General features: G+C 44.6%; 1 protein-coding gene across 1 annotated transcript in view; it reads right to left on the bottom strand.

The window, feature by feature from the left end:
* The window catches only part of LOC124009912 (cadherin-7-like), a 166737-nt gene that overhangs the window by 117722 nt on the left and 31227 nt on the right, over window positions 1–17788 (bottom strand). The window contains exon 2 of the mRNA XM_046322164.1: window positions 4857–5338. Coding sequence (XP_046178120.1) covers window positions 4857–5108 — 252 coding nt within the window. The 5' untranslated portion in view covers window positions 5109–5338. The remainder of the gene's footprint in view (window positions 1–4856; window positions 5339–17788) is intronic.

Genomic DNA, 17788 nt, shown 5'->3' with positions numbered 1-17788 from the left:
GGAGAGGTGTAGTCCACGGACGCAAAGAGTGGATCCGGTCCTGGGTAAACTCTATTAGGCTACAAAACACACGTTTAACAGCAACAAAATAAACGGAATAGAGAAGCTTCGGAACTGAGTGATGAACACATCCTCATTCACGTCTCCATCACAACCCCACTTTTGCTCAGCTGATGCTGGCTATTTAATTGGGAATTAAAGGCAAAGCGCCCTATTGGAAGGAGAAGCACTGAGATGGTTCAGAAAAATTCAGGGCTGTCACAGTATGCCCCTGCTATCTACATACAAGATCTGTTTAAATACTGAAAGCATTTGAAAGATAAAGGAAGCTTTCGATCGCAATGAACTGTCAGCGATTATTTGCCTGGGTCGAGTATCAAATGAGAGGATTACAAGCTCGCGTTCGAGAGGCCTCTTTGATACAATTGCTATCCGGCTTTTCTTTCAGATCGTAAACAAGATACATTTTGAGTCTTAAGAAAATGTCACTGCTTAAGTACCTTTGCTATGTCTTCATTTACTGTAGACTATGGTAGGGTTGATTAAGGGATTAGAATAATCTTATGCCTGTGCCATCCAGACCTCCCTGTTGCTGTACAGTATGTAGCTTTCCAATGTCTCTGTTTTGCCAACTCAGTGCCATTCAACAATAGTATCTATTGTAGTATTTTAATGAACGGAGGCAGTAGCATGAGTTCACTAGTAGTCCGCAACCCAAACCACCAGGCCCAAAGAGGAACGCCCTAACCACTATTCCAATTGTAAAGTGCCTATCGACTAGTGTTGTTACAGTATAATTTTCATCTTAATTTCCACATACAGTGTTAGTTGGGTGTTTGAATTACTTTCTTCCCCTTGTATTGCCCAACAATCTATCAGGAATCAAGGTAAGACCCAAGTGCAGACTGTGTGAAGTAACAATGTTTATTGTAACAGGGGCGGGCAAATGACAGGTCAAGTTAGACAGGCGTCGATAATCCAGAGTAGAGGCCAAGTTACAGGACGACAGGCAAGCACAGGGTCAGGTCAGGCAGAGTTCGGCAATCCAGAGGTGGAACAAAGGTACAGGATGGCAGGCCGACTCAGGGACAGGCAGAGTGGTCAGGCTAGCAGGTACCTGGTCAGGACAGGCAAGGGTCAAAAACCAGGAGGACGAGAAAGAGCGACTGGGGAAAATGAGCTGAGACAAACCACCGGTAGGCTTAAGCAAACAAGACGAACTGGCACAGACAGAAAACACAAGTGGGGAAGTGGGGAAGATTGGCGACACTTGGAGGGGGTGGAGACAAGCACAAGGACAGGTCAAACAGAAACAGCATGACACAGTCAGAGATTCCCTTTCCTTGTGGATATGTGTACCCAATCCAGCCATTTGGTTTAATGCCATAATCTGCTCACAGAAGTGTTTTAGGGAACGTTTGACAGTGATGAGGGGTGGTCGTTTGACTGCGGCTCCGTGGCGGATACAGGCGATGAGGCAGTGATCGCTGAGATCCTGGTTGAAGACAGCAGAGGTATATTTGGAGGGCCAGTTGGTCAGGATGACGTCTATGAGGGTGCCCTTGTTTACAGAGTTAGGGTTGTACCTGGTGGGTTCCTTGATGATTTGAGTGAGATTGAGGGCATCTAGCTTAGATTGTAGGACTGCCGGGGTGTTAAGCATATCCCAGTTTAGGTCACCTAACAGAACGAACTCTGAAGCTAGATGGGGGGCGATCAATTCACAAATGGTGTCCAGGGCACAGCTGGGAGCTGAGGGGGGTCGGTAGCAGGCGGCAATAGTGAGAGACTTGTTCCTGGAGAGAGTAATTTTCAAAATTAGTAGGTTTGGGTATGGACCTGGAAAGTATGACATTACTTTGCAGGCTATCTCTGCAGTAGACTGCGACTCCGCCCCCTTTGGCAGTTCTATCTTGACGGAAGATGTTATAGTTGGGTATGGAAATCTCTGAATTTTTGGTGGCCTTCCTGAGCCAGGATTCAGACACGGCAAGGACATCAGGGTTAGCAGAGTGTGCTAAAGCAGTGAGTAAAACAAACTTAGGGAGGAGGCTTCTGATGTTGACATGCATGAAACCAAGACTTTTTCGATCACAGAAGTCAACAAATGAGGGTACCTGGGGACATGCGGGGCCTGGGTTTACCTCCACATCACCCGCGGAACAGAGAAGGAGTAGTATGAGGGTACGGCTAAAGGCTATCAAAACTGGTCGCCTAGAGCGTTGGGGGCAGAGGATAAGAGGAGCAGGTTTCTGGGCATGGTAGAATATATTCAGGGCATAATGCGCAGACAGGGGTATGGTGGGGTGCGGGTACAGCGGAGGTAAGCCCAGGCACTGGGTGATGATGAGAGAGGTTGTATCTCTGGACATGCTGGTTGTAATGGGTGATGTCACCGCATGTGTGGGGAGGTGGGACAAGGGAGGTAACAGGGGTATGCGGAGTGGATCTAGGGGCTCCATTGTGAACTAAAACAACGATAACTAACCTGAACAACAGTATACAAGGCATATTGACATTTGAGAGAGACATACAGCGAGGCATACAGTAGTCACAGGTGTTGAATTGAGAAAGCTAGCTAAAAACAGTGGGCGAGGCTAATCAGCTAGCACAACAAACAGCAGGTAAAATGGCGTTGACTAGGCAACTGGGCCGACAGATAAAACAAACAAGCAGAGTGGAGTACCGTGATTAATGGACAGTCCAGTGTGCGTCAGCTATGTAGCCAAGAGATCAGTGTCCAGGGGGCAGCGGTGGATGGGGCAGGGGGGCTGGGCTGGCGAGTGTTATCCAGGTTTTTATTTTTATTTTTTTAACTAACAATGACTAAATAGCTTGTAGCTAGTTAGCTGGTTAGCGTCTGGAGGTTCTTGAGTGTGTCATAAAAATAAAATTAAAATTAAAAGTAACAGCGATTCCGTACCACAGTGGGTGAGGCAGGTTTCCGGAAGGTATAAACAAAATAAAAATCAGATTTAATAACTGGTTGGCAGCAATAACCTCAACCAAATGTTTTCTGTAGTTGAGGATCAAACATGCACAACGGTCAGGAGGAATTTTGGACCATTCATCTTTACAAAACTGTTTCAGTTCAGTAATATTCTTAGAACGTGTGGTGTGAACCGTTCGAGGTCATGTCACAGCATTTTAAATCGGGTTGAGGTCAGGACTGATGTTGATTTACTCCTGTGTTTTGGGTCGTTGTCCTGTTGCATCACCCAACTTCTGTTGAGCTTCAATTGGCGGACAAATAGCCATACATTCATTCCCCTACAAAATGTCTTGATAAACTTGGGAATTCATTTTTCCGTCGATGATAGCAAGCTGTCCAGGCCCTTACGCAGCCTCAAACCATGATGCTCCCTCCACCATACTTTACAGGTGGGATGAGGTTTTATGTAGGTGCGCTGTGCCTTTTTTTCTCCACACATAGTGTTGTTTGTTCCTTCCAAACAACTAAACTTTAGTGTTTATCTGTACACAGAATATTTTTCCAGAAGCGCTGTGGAACATCCAGGTGCTCCTTTGCAAACTTCAGATGTGCAGCAATGTTTTTTTTGGACAGCAGTGGCTTCTTCCGTGGTTTCCTCCCATGAACACCATTCTTGTTTTACGTAGATTCGTCAACAGAGATGGTAGCATGTTCCAGAGATTTATGTAAGTCTTTAGCTGACACTCTGGGATTCTTCTTAACCTCATTGAGCTCTTGCAGTCATCTTTGCAGGACGGCCACTCCTAGGGAGAAGCATCAGTGCTGAACTTTCCCCATTTATAGACAATTTATCTTACCGTGGACTGATGAACATCAAGGCTTTTAGAGATATTTTTGTAACCCTTTCCAGCTTTTTGCAAGTCAACAATACTTAATATTAGGTCTTCTGAGAACTATTTTGTTCGAGGAATGGTTCACATCAGGCAATGCTTCTTGTGAATAGCAAACTCAAATTTTGTGAGTGTTTTTTATAGGGCAGGGCAGCTCTAACCAACATCTTCAATCTTGTCTCATTGATTGGACTCCAGGTTAGCTGACTCCTGACTCCAATTAGCTTTTGGAAAAGTAATTAGCCTAGGGGTTCACAAACTTTTTCCAACCTACACTGTGAATGTTTAAATTATGCATTCAATATAGACAAGAAAAATAAAACAAATGATTGTAAGCATACTGTTTGTCTATTGTTGTGACTAAGATAAAGATCAGATCAAATTGTATGACTAATTTATGATCCATCCACTACTCCATCTTGGAGGTGCCCTATTAAAACCTATAATTCTTATCAGACCTTAAGCAGGAGGCATAAGTGGACAACATTGGCCTGTTCAGAGGATGCAAAGTTACAGAATGTTCAGATAGAAAGCCTTTTTTTTAAGAACAGGCATGATTGTCAAGTAGAATTATAGAATAAAGTAAGCTCTATTTATTTCTATCGGCAACCTTCTGAAGGTTTCATCTCACTAAATAAACCCCTGAAGTAAACATGCAATTGAAAACCATTGTGCTCTTCATGCACTCTTTATGAAAAGGTTTCTACACAAGAGCATCTAATAGAGATGGGAGAAGACCTGAGACACCGAGACTCTCTGAAACGCAAAATGTTCTCTGTTGCTCCTAAATCCTTCCTGTGAACTCACATCTTTAACAAATGCATAAACAGGTACATAAGTATTGGATAACACAAGTAGCATTAACTCCAGTCATAGTTGGGTCAAGACTTTTTGATCATCTTGTACTCAGCATCTTTTCTCCCCTTCACCTAATCCACCTATATTGTGTCCATATTAGGAAAGTCACACATCCACTGGTTCCCTGTGTTAAATGCACAGCTGAGAGAGAACCCAGATGAGAGAGAAATTCTTACCTTGCCCACGTAGAGTGGCTCGTCCCCTGTGTACTCCTCCAGCACGAAGAACTGGTTCCACACCCAACTGCGCCTCTGCCTGTGGTGCGCCCCCCCTTCGAAGCTTCTTTGGTATGTCCCTACCGGCGGCAGGGGCACTGAGTTAAAGCTCAGGCCAGAGCAGCCCATCTCCCAAAGTGGTAGAAACAAAGTCAAAAGGCTAACCACACTCCACATGGGGGAACAGTTCAGTCTCATCATTACGATACACATTTTTGGGGTGAAAATGAACTGCAAAAGACTCAAGAGGAAATGTTGTCAACCATCCACAGGGTGAATTTTGGGGTTCAGCAGAAGCAACAACCCAGTGCAGGTGTAGTTGGTTTAATGACCAAGTGTATCCTTCAGCAGACAGACGGGGGATAGTTATTGTTGGTTGTCAAGGACTCAGAAAACGGCTACTGCAGCAGAATGGTCTTCTGGGCACAATGAATAATTGGAGCCTATCAGAAAGAAAGAGAGGGGGTGGAGGGAGAGAAAGGAAGGAAAAGAAGGTGAGGTGGAGAGAGAGATTCAACATTGGATGAAAATTCTCATGCCAAGGCTTATATGTATGATAACAAGCATTCCGGGATAACATGCAACCCATTCATTTTTTTTCTCCAGAGAATTTAGCATTTGTCAATGTAGGATCATTTATCTATTTGATTTTTAATTTTAAGACCCCTTGAAGTATCCCCCCAAAATACAAAACATTTATTTGATTTAAAAAATGTGTGGCCTTACTGCTACTGGCCCATACAATTGCATTGAATAACAAATTCACGGAACAACAGATAGTCCCACAAACAAATCAAAACAAAATCTGTTCTGAAGTGTCTGTCCTAGAGATATAAGAAAGATCAGGAAACATTTGTAATAATTATTTTGTATTTTTTGTTGTTGTCGCATTTAATCCCTTATTTTTGGCACTGAACTTCCATAACATTTTTCAGACGAGTCTTGTGAGGCTTGTGGGCGTGTACGTGTTTGTGAGAGTCTCACGTTTCCACAGAGGGGTCATGTTAGCGTATAGCCCGAACTGTTTGGATGCTATAGACAGAAGTTGGCAGATCAGTTGTACTGAATTCAGACGAGTTCTAAGAAGCTTGTGGGGGTCGTAAGAGCAACATGGAGAATACCGTCGTGATCGCGAGAGTCTCATCTTTCCATAGAGGGGACAAAACAGTTTGGACATTACATGCGATTTTGTGAGGAGAGCTCTAGCTCTGTCACCATGCACCGCAGATGCGGAAGTGAGAAACCAGCGAATGCTGTGGATTGAGAAAAATAACTGATATCTCTAGCTAAAATGTACAGATTTTTATGGGGATTTTTTTCTTATGATAATTAGATTTCAGTGGGGATGAGGACTTTGACTCTAGTTTGTTTTTTACAAACTTTCATGTCTGGTTTATAGTATCATTGTCACGCCCTGGTCGCAGTATGTATGTTTGTCTTCATTTATTTGGTCTGGCCAGGGTGTGACATGGGTTTATTTTGTGGTGTGTTTTTGTATTGGGGTATTTTAGTAGGTATTGGGATTGTGGCTGAGTAGGGTTGTCTAGGAAAGTCTATGGTTGCCTTGAGGCGGTTGTTAATCAGAGGCGGGTGATTTTCGTTGTCTCTGATAGGGAACCATATTTAGGCAGCCATATTATTTGAGTGTTTCGTGGGTGATTGTTCCTGTCTCTGTGTTAATGTTCACTAGATAGGCTGTATAGGTTTTCACGTTCTGTTTGTTGTTTTTGTTTGTTCGTGTTTTCATTATTAAAGATGTATCGAACTAACCACGCTGCATTTTGGTCCGATCCTTGCTACAACATCGTCAGAGGAGGAGATAGAAGAAAGCTGTTACAATCATAACCTAAGAATTAAAGCAATTTTTGTATTTTCTAAAGTCTTGCAACTTTGTCCGCAAGTATGCCAGCTAAGATAGTTAGACAAAATACTTTTACTTGATTAATAGCCTAAAATGGCTTGGTAGCTGGTTTTGAGGTTGGCTGGCTAGCTAAATAATTGCTAGGTGGCTAGTATTATATAGAAACAACAAAACACTTTATAATAATTTATTCATCATGAAGGAATCAATAGGCTACATAGCTTGATTAAATTAATTTACAAACTTACTTCCTGTGAGTCCTGTCAATCATCGGCAGCTAAAATCAAATCATACGCTGTGTGTCACTCAACACTTTCTCTCCTCCTCCACTGATGGCTCAGTTTGCACACACTACAATATCTAATGTCCTGCCTTGCATATCTTTCATAAGTGGTGCATCTTGGAAGGGCATGACACCTCTGTAAGCAATAATAACACAAGTAAAACCATGACATAGTTTCTACCGAGATAAATATATTTTAAGTTCTGGTAACTACAAAAGGTACCTGAAGTCGGTAAATACTGATGGAATGCACACTGTTTTTCCGTCATTTCAGGTCACAACTTGCAGATTTGTTTAAGTGTTGCTGTGTGTTTTGTTGCCAACCTTACTTAGCTACCAGACAACTTTACGTTTTTCACTTTTTAATTACCGTTTATATTTTTTGTTATTTCCCCACACTCAACTTTTTTTTCATTAAACTTTTTCACTCCGGACGCTTTATCTGGATTTGGTTCGTCAGGACCTCCAACAGCCGAAGCTAAGTAGTAACATTAACATGATGCCTTCTAATTGCAGTCGCTGTACTTATAATATATAGGAGAACGATCGCATTACGGCGAGGATAGCTGTGCTGCAAGCCCAGCTTCAGACGCAATCATTAGGCAAGGGTAATTTCAGTGTAGGAAAGGATGACAACAGCGTCTGTGTCAAAAGTAAGTACAGATAGTAACGTTGGTACAAATCCCCTCGTACGGTGTCGCGTTCGCCATAATGACGAGACCAAGGGGCAGCGTGAACAGAATATTATTCTTTATTTACACGAATAACACTAAACAAACTAAATAGCAAATCAAATAGGATCCCCAATCAGAGACAACGATAAACAGCTGTCTCTGATTGGGAACCAATTCAGGCCACCAGAGACCTACATTTACCTAGACAATACCAAATCCCATAGATATACAAAAAACCCTAGACAAGCCAAAAACACAAATACCACCCTCGACACACCCTGACCTAACCAAAATAATAAAGAAAATAAGATAACTAAGGTCAGGGCGTGACACACGGTCCCCGCAGCCGGACAACTTTCTCATGGCTTCTGGAGGGAAATGCTGTAGGATTGCTCAACAGGTGTCGCTCATTCAGCCGACAGAAACCTTCAACCGGTTCTCCCCATTAAGCAGTGAGTCAGAGTCTGAGGCCGAGCCTTCTCTGGTCTCTACTCCTCCCGTTACGAGGTCTGAGATGCCGAAGCTTCCCACCATTAGCTCTGACAAATTGAAAACCCTAGTCATTGGCGACTACATTACCTGCAGTATTAGACTTAAAACGAATCATCCAGCGATCATACACTGTTTACCAGGGGGCAGGGCTACCGCCGTTAAGACTAATCTGAAGATGGTGCTGGCTAAAGCTAAAACTGGCGAGTGTAGAGAGTATAGAGATATTGTTATCCACGTCGGCACCAACAATGTTAGGATGAAACAGTCAGAGGACACCAAGCGCAACATAACTTCAGCCTGTAAACCAGCAAGAAAGATGTGTCGGCATCCAGTAATTGTCTCTGGCCCCCTCCCGGGGAGTGATGAGCTCTACAGCAGTCTCACACAATTCAATTGCTGGTTGAAAACTGTTTTCTGACCCTCCCAAAAGATAGAATTTGTAGATAATTGGCCCTCTTTCTGGGACTCACCCACAAACAGGACCAAGCCTGGCCTGTTGAGGAGTGACGGACTCCATCCTAGCTGGAGGGGTGCTCTCATCTTATCTATCAACATAGACAGGGCTCTAACTCCTCTAGTTCCACAATGAAATAGGGTGCAGGCCAGGCAGCAGGCTGTTAGCCAGCCTGCCAGTTTAGTGGAGTCTGCCACTAGCACAGTCAGTGTAGTCAGCTCAGCTATCCCCATTGAGACTGTGTCTGTGCCTCGACCTAGGTTGGGCAAAACTAAACATGGCGATGTTCGCCTTAGCAATCACACTAGAATAAAGACCTCCTCCATTCCTGACGTTATTGAAAGAGATCGTGATACCTCACATCTCAAAATAGGGCTACTTAATGTTAGATCACTCACTTCAAAGGCAGTTATAGTCAATGAACTAATCACTGATCATAATCTTGATGGATTGGCCTGATTGAAACATGGCTTAAGCTTGATGAATTGACTGTGTTAAATGAGGCCTCACCTCCTGGCTACACTAGTGACCATATCCCCCGTGCATCCCGTAAAGGCAGAAGTTGTTGCTAACATTTACGATAGCAAATTTCAATTTACAAAAAAAAACTGAAGGTTTTCGTCTTTTGAGCTTCTAGTCACGAAATCTATGCAGCCTACTCAATCACTTTTTATAGCTACTGTTTACAGGCCTCCTGGGCCAATTACAGCAGTCCTCACTGAGTTCACTGAATTCCTATCGGACCTTGTAGTCATAGCAGATAATATTCAATTTTTTTTGTGATTTTAATATTCACATGGAGAATTCCACAGACCTACTCCAAAAGGCATTTGGAGCCATCATCGACTCAGTGGGTTTTGTCCAACATGTCTCTGGACCTACTCACTGTCACAGTCATACTCTGGACCTAGTTTTGTCCAATGGAATAAATGTTGTGGATCTTAATGTGTTTCCTCGTAATCCTGGACTATCGGACCACCATTTTATTACTTTTGCAATCACAACAAATAATCTGCTCAGACTCTAACCAAGGACACCAAATTGGAAGTCTTCCGACTAGCTTGGAAAGACAGTACCGTGCAATATCGAAGAGCCCTCACTGCTGCTCAGTACCTCCAGGCTCTGATCAGGCCCTGATCAAACAAGGGCACTGCGTTCATCCACCTCTGGCCTGCTCGCCTCCCTACCACTGAGGAAGTAAGCTCAGCCCAGTCAAAACTGTTCGCTGCCCTGGCCCCCAATGGTGGAACAAACTCCCTCACGACGCCAGGACAGCGGAGTCAATCACCACCTTCCGGAGACACCTGAAACCCCACCTCTTTAAGGAATACCTAGGATAGGATAAGTAATCCCTCTCACCCCACCCCCCCTAAGTTTTAGATGCACTATTGTTAAGTGACTGTCCCACTGGATGTCATAAGGTGAATGCACCAATTTGTAAGTCGCTCTGGATAAGAGCGTCTGCTAAATGACTTAAATGTAATGATGTAATGTAATGCTCGATCATCCTATTTTTCCAACTTAATTGAGGAAAATAAGAACAATCTGAAATTTCATTTTGATACTGTCGCAAAGCTAACTAAAAAGCAGCATTCCCCAAGAGATGATGGCTTTCACTTCAGCAGTAAGAAATTCATGAACTTCTTTGAGGAAAAGATCATGATCATTAGAAAGCAAATTACAGACTCCTCTTTAAATCTGCATACTACTCAAAAGCTCAGTTGTCCTGAGTCTGCACAACTCTGCCAGGACCTAGGATCAAGAGAGACACTCAAGTGTTTTAGTACTATATCCTTTGACACAATGACGAAAATAATCATGGCCTCTAAACCTTCAAGCTGCATACTGGACCCTATTCCAACTAAACTACTGAAAGAGCTGCTTCCTGTGCTGGGCCATCCTATGTTGAACATAATAAACGGCTCTCTATCCACCGGATGTGTACCAAACTCACTAAAAGTGGCAGTAATAAAGCCTCTCTTAAAAAAGCCAAACCTTGACCCAGAAAATATGAAACAAACTATCGACATATATTGAATCTCTCAAAAAAAATGAAAAATCTGTTCCGCAGCAACTCACTGCCTTCCTGAAGACAAACAATGTGTACGAAACGCTTCAGTCTGGTTTTTAGACCCCATCATAGCACTGAGACTGCACTTGTGAAGGTAGTAAATTACCTATGAACCTTTTGCGTGTAGGGGCAGTATTTTCATTTTTGGCTAAAAAACATACGCATTTGAAACTGCTTATTTCTCAGCCCCTGAAACTAGAATATGCATGTAATTGTCAGCTTAGGATAGAAAACACTCTAAAGTTTCCAAAACTGTACAAATATTGTCTGTGAGTATAACAGAATTGATATTGCAGGTGAAATCCTGTGGAAAATCCAATCAGGAAGTGCCTCTTATTTTGAAACCTCTGTTCCCGTGCATGCCTATCCTCCATTTAAAGGTATATCAACCAGATAGTTTCAGGCTTTTATTTTGAAAAATGAGCATGAAAGATCACATTGCATAAGTGGATAGGTGGGGGCTCTCAGAGAGAGTTTTGCGCAACTGAGTAAAGCCGCCATTGTTCCTCCCACTGTTATTGAAAAACCTACACACTCGGTTGATATATTATCAAATATATATTTTAAAAACAACATGAGGATTTATTATAAAACAACGTTTGACGTGTTTCTGTGGACATTATGGATAGTATTTGGAATATACGGCTGCGTCGTCGTGACCACTCTTTCTTGAGGATTTCTGAACATAACGCGACAAACAAACGTCGGTATTTTGGGTATAAAAATAATATTTTTGGAACAAAAGGAACATTTGTTGTGTAACTGGGAGTCTCGTGAGTGAAAACATCCGAAGATCATCAAAGGTAAATTATTTTTTTGATTGCTTTTCTGATTTTTGTGACCTAGCTACTTAAAGCTTAGTGTACTTAATGTTATGTTATGCTATCGATAAATTTACACAAACCTTTGGATTACTTTCGCTGTAAAGCATAATTTCAAAATCTGAGACGACAAGTGGATTAACAAAAGGCTAAACTGTGTTTTCTTGTATTGCACTTGTGATTTCATGAATCTGACAATTAATCTTGATGGTTGTACCGTCGTCTCAAATAAAACTGGGAAGGACCTCGGCGTTACTCTGAATCTTGATCTCGCTTTTAACGAACATATCAAGACTGTTTCAAGGACAGCTTTTTTTCATCTACGTAACATTGCAAAAATCAGAGGCTTTCTGTCTTAAAATGATGCAGAAAAATTAATCCATGCTTTTGTTACTTCTAGGTTAGACTACTGCAATGCTCTACTTTACGACCACCCGGATAAAGCACTAAATAAACTTCAGTTAATGCTAAATACGGCTGCTAGAATCCTGACTAGAACCAACAAATTTGATCATATTACTCCAGGAGGGGTGCGTCACTTGAGTGGGTTGAGTCACTGACATGATCTTCCTGTCTGGGTTGGTGCCCCCCTTGGGTTGTGCCGTGGCGGAGATCTTTGTAGGCTATACTCAGCCTTGTCTCAGGATGGTAAATTGGTGGTTGAATATATCCCTCCAGTGGTGTGGGGGCTGTGCTTTGGCAAAGTCGGTGGGGTTATATCCTGCCTGTTTGGCCCTGTCTGGAGGTATCATCAAATGGGGCCACAGTGTCTCCTGACCCCTCCTGTCTCAGCCTTCAGTATTTGTGCTGCAGTAATTTATGTGTTGGAGGCTAGGGTCAGTCTGTTATATCTGGAGTACTTGTCCTGTCTTATCCGGTGTCCTGTGTGAATTTAACTATGCTCTCTCTAATACTCTCTTTCTATCTTTCTCTCTCTCGGAGGCCTCAGGACTACCTGGCATGATGACACCTTGCTGTCCACCAGTCCACCTGGCCATGCTGCTGCTCCAGTTTCAACTGTTCTGCCTGCAGCTATGGAACCCTGACCTGTTCACCGGACGTGCTACCTGTCCCAGACCTGCTGTTTTGTTGCACCCTCGACAACTACTGTGATTATTATTATTATTTGACCATGCTGGTCATTTATGAACATTTGAACATCTTGGCCATGTTCTGTTATAATCTCCACCCGGCACAGCTAGAAGATGCCTGGCCACCCCTCATAGCCTGGTTCCTCTCTAGGTTTCTTCCTAGGTTTTGGCCTTTCTAGGGAGTTTTTCCTCACCACCGTGCTTCTACACCTGCATTGCTTGCTGTTTGGGGTTTTAGGCTGGGTTTCTGTACAGCACTTTGAGATATCAGCTGATGTTAGAAGGGCTATATAAATACATTTGATTTGATTTCACTGTCGCATGATGAATTACATTGTACTTCAAAGTGGCTTAACCTTTCGCTGCTGCTGAGAAAACAGTCTTTGAGACTTTCAAAAGAACAAGCAAGCATTGATAATCATATAATACAATCATATAAGAGCCTATCAAACCGCAGTGAAGATTCAATAGGAAAAATGTCTTTGCTCATATCTTATGTGGAGAAAGAGTTCTCTCATTGTCTCTGTGTGAATTGCCTTTGAGTTGTGTGTGGAAATGTCATCAGCAGTCATGCTCACTCCAGAAGTCTTTGTTTGCTCTTACCCTTGGAGCTGTAAGACCACTGTGCCTGTTGGCAGCTACAGTATATGGGAGATGCTATATGGACATGCCTGGTGCCCAAATTAATGAAGTATGTCGGGCAGCTGAGAGTCGAGTGGAGACGAATGGATTTAGTTCAGTGAGGTCAGTCAGTCGTCTTGATGAGCCCTTCTCAGCCAACTAGTTTACAGCTGGCTAGCTGGCATCAAAAGCAGCATGGAGCTGGGTAAAACTTGTAAAAGAAAGTGATGTTTATTTTGATAGGTAAGGTTGAAATAACTTGTAGTAATGGTCACCATCTGGATGTCACCATGACATGCCAATTATCTAACGTAACGACATGCCGGCACCAGCTTATTGACTGCTGTCCTGCAGTAACGAGAGGGAAGTAGCTAGATAGTGTAGCCAATATCAGGTCAGGGTGACATCTCAAGCACATTTATTGTAGTGATTTTCACAAAAAATGTTTACAAATACAGCATTACAACATGTTTGTAAAAAAATATATATATATATAGTTTACATTTTAGCCACAAGCATAAACTAGCTAGCTAGGGAGGGCTCAGTAGGATGACTGACTGAACTGACTGAACCGAATCCATTCATCCCTATTCAACTCTCGCTGCGTAACATGTCATACATTTTGGGAACCAGGTGTTTCCGTATAGCCTCTCCCATGTACTGTAGAGCATATGGGAACTAAATAGTAAATCCCAAGGGTACTTGCTTTAGCACTGACGTGTGAAGCGAGAGAGGGGTCGAAGCCTTTGAGCTTCTCCCAAGTGGTTGTGACACCTACTCCTGTTGCCTGCTGCACTGCTGCTTGGATTCTACCAGGGGACCTGTTCACCGTCTGCCCCGGTTGTCAGACTATGTTTGTTCTCACACTCGGGACTCTGACTCTCTATTGGTTACCTTTTGGCCATCCCATTCTAACCACCTCTCCCCGGCATTGTATTCATGGTAACTGATGAAATTGTTATGCGGGTGAATGAGGACCCAAAAGCGACTTGGCGAAAACAGAGTCTTTAATCCAGTTTAAGGAAATAGCAATACTCCTAGACAAATCGGAGCGGTAAATAAAGCATAAAAAACAATTCCACTCGTAATCACGAGAACTGACTGGAGACTCGATAATAAACTGCAGGTTGCCTCGGGAAGGCACTTGACCGTAGCAGACTCAGACACCTGCTCACCACGCAGCATCTGAGGGAAACACGACACGACAGGGCGATACAAAGACACAGCACGGTGAACAATATACAAGGATCCGACAGGACAGAAACGGAAAACAAGGGGAGAAATAGGGACTCTAATCAGGGGAAAAGATAGGGAACAGGTGTGGGAAGACTAAATGATTGATTAGGGGAATAGGAACAGCTGGGAGCAGGAACGGAACGATAGAGAGAAGAGAGAGAGGAAGGGAGAGAGAAAAAGGGGAACGAACCTAAAAAGACCAGCAGGGGAAAACGAACAGAAGGAAAAGCAAAATGACAAGACAATATAAGACAAAACATGACAGTACCCCCACTCACCGAGCGCCTCCTGGTGCACTCGAGGAGGAATCCTGGCGGCAACGGAGGAAATCATCAATCAGTGAACGGTCCAGCACGTCCCGAGACGGAACCCAACTCCTCTCCTCAGGACCGTAACCCTCCCAATCCACTAAGTATTGGTGACCCCGTCCCCGAGAACGCATGTCCATGATCCTACGTACCTTGTAAATAGGTGCGCTCTCGACAAGGACGGGAGGGGGAGGGAAGACGAACGGGGTGCGAAGAAGGGCTTGACACAGGAGACATGGAAGACAGGATGGACGCGACGAAGATGTCGCGGAAGAAGCAGTTGCACAGCGACAGGATTGACGACCTGGGAGACACGGAACGGACCAATGAACCGCGGAGTCAACTTACGAGAAGCTGTCGTAAGAGGAAGGTTGCGAGTGGAAAGCCACACTCTCTGGCCGCAACAATACCTTGGACTCTTAATCCTACGTTTATTGGCGGCTCTCACAGTCTGTGCCCTGTAACGGCAAAGTGCAGACCTCACCCTCCTCCAGGTGCGCTCACAACGTTGGACAAACGCTTGAGCGGAGGGAACGCTGGACTCGGCAAGCTGGGATGAGAACAGAGGAGGCTGGTAACCCAGACTACTCTGAAACGGAGATAACCCGGTAGCAGACGAAGGAAGCGAGTTGTGAGCGTATTCTGCCCAGGGGAGCTGTTCTGCCCAAGACGCAGGGTTTCTGAAAGAAAGGCTGCGTAGTATGCGACCAATCGTCTGATTGGCCCTCTCTGCTTGACCGTTAGACTGGGGATGAAACCCGGAAGAGAGACTGACGGACGCACCAATCAAACGACAGAACTCCCTCCAAAACTGTGACGTGAATTGCGGACCTCTGTCTGAAACGGCGTCTAACGGGAGGCCATGAATTCTGAACACATTCTCGATGATGATTTGTGCCGTCTCCTTAGCGGAAGGAAGTTTAGCGAGAGGAATGAAATGTGCCGCCTTAGAGAACCTATCGACAACCGTAAGAATCACAGTCTTCCCCGCAGACAAAGGCAGACCGGTAATGAAGTCTAGGGCGATGTGAGACCATGGTCGAGAAGGAATAGGGAGCGGTCTGAGACGACCGGCAGGAGGAGAGTTACCTGACTTAGTCTGCGCGCAGTCCGAACAAGCAGCCACGAAACGGCGCGTGTCACGCTCCTGAGTCGGCCACCAAAAGCGCTGGCGAATAGAAGCAAGAGTGCCTCGAACACCGGGATGACCAGCTAACTTGGCAGAGTGAGCCCACTGAAGAAGAGCCAGACGAGTGGAAACAGGAACGAAAAGAAGGTTACTAGGACAAGCGCGCAGCGACGCAGTGTGCGTGAGTGCTTGCTTAACCTGTCTTTCAATTCCCCAGACTGTCAACCCGACAACACGCCCATAAGGAAGAATCCCCTCGGGATCAGTAGAAGCCACAGAAGAACTAAAAAGATGGGATAAGGCATCAGGCTTGGTGTTCTTGCTACCCGGACGGTAAGAAATCACAAACTCGAAACGAGCGAAAAATAACGCCCAACGTACCGAGCATTAAGTCGTTTGGCAGAACGGATGTACTCAAGGTTCTTATGGTCTGTCCAAACGACAAAAGGAACGGTCGCCCCCTCCAACCACTGTCGCCATTCGCCTAGGGCTAAGCGGATACGGTTACCCACATCATAGTTGCGTTCAGATGGCGACAGGCGATGAGAAAAATAAGCGCAAGGATGAACCTTATCGTCAGACTGGAAGCGCTGGGATAGAATGGCTCTCACGCCTACCTCTGAAGCGTCAACCTCGACAATGAATTGTCTAGTGACGTCAGGAGTAACGAGGATAGGAGCGGACGTAAAACGTTCTTTTAGAAGATCAAAAGCTCCTGGGCGGAACCGGACCACTTAAAACACGTCTTGACAGAAGTAAGAGCTGTGAGAGGGCAGCAACTTGACCGAAATTACGAATGAAACGCCGATAGAAATTAGCGAAACCTAAAAAGCGCTGCAACTCGACACGTGACCTTGGAACGGGCCACTCACTGACAGCTTGGACCTTAGCGGAATCCATCTGAATGCCTTCAGCGGAAATAACGGAACCGAGAAAAGTAACGGAGGAGACATGAAAAGAGCACTTCTCAGCCTTCACGTAGAGACAATTCTCTAAAAGGCACTGGAGAACACGTCGAACGTGCTGAACATGAATCTCGAGTGACGGTGAAAAAATCAGGATATCGTCAAGGTAGACAAAAACAAAGATGTTCAGCATGTCTCTCAGAACATCATTAACTAATGCCTGAAAAACAGCTGGCGCATTGGCGAGACCAAACGGCAGAACCCGGTACTCAAATCTGATACTGGGAAGATGACTACCATCTAAGGCGAACATGGGCGTAGGCTTGTCTAACTGTCTGAAAGGAATGTCATGTTTCCGAGCCCATGCTTCGTCCATGAAACAACCCTCAGCCCCAGAGTCTATCAAGGCACTGCATGTAGCACCCGAACCGGTCCAGCGTAGATGGACCGACATAGTAGTACAGGATCTAGATGGAGAGACCTGAGTAGTAGCGCTCACCAGTAGCCCTCCGCTTACTGATGAGCTCTGGCTTTACTGGACATGAATTGACAAAATGTCCATCAAATCCGCAATAGAGGCACAGGCGGTTGGTGATCCTCCGTTCCCTCTCCTTAGTCGAGATGCGAATACCTCCCAGCTGCATGGGCTCAGTCTCTGAGCCAGAGGAGGAGATGGTTGCGATGCGGAGCAGGGAAACACCGTTGACGAGAGCTCTCTTCCACGAGCTTGGTGACGAAGATCTACCCGTCGTTCTATGCGGATGGCGAGAGCAATCAAAGAGTCCACACTGGAAGGAACCTCCCGGGAGAGAATCTCATCTTTGACCACTGCGTGGAGTCCCTCCAGAAAACAGCGAGCAGCGCCGGCTCGTTCCAGTCACTAGAGGCAGCAAGAGTGCGAAACTCTATAGAGTAATCCGTTATGGATCGATCACCTTGGCATAGGG

The sequence above is a fragment of the Oncorhynchus gorbuscha genome, linkage group LG22, assembly GCF_021184085.1.
Source record: "Oncorhynchus gorbuscha isolate QuinsamMale2020 ecotype Even-year linkage group LG22, OgorEven_v1.0, whole genome shotgun sequence".
NCBI classification, from domain to species: Eukaryota; Metazoa; Chordata; class Actinopteri; order Salmoniformes; family Salmonidae; genus Oncorhynchus; species Oncorhynchus gorbuscha.
The sequence above is the reverse complement of the archived record's forward strand: the minus strand, read 5'-3'. Positions and strand labels throughout refer to the sequence as shown.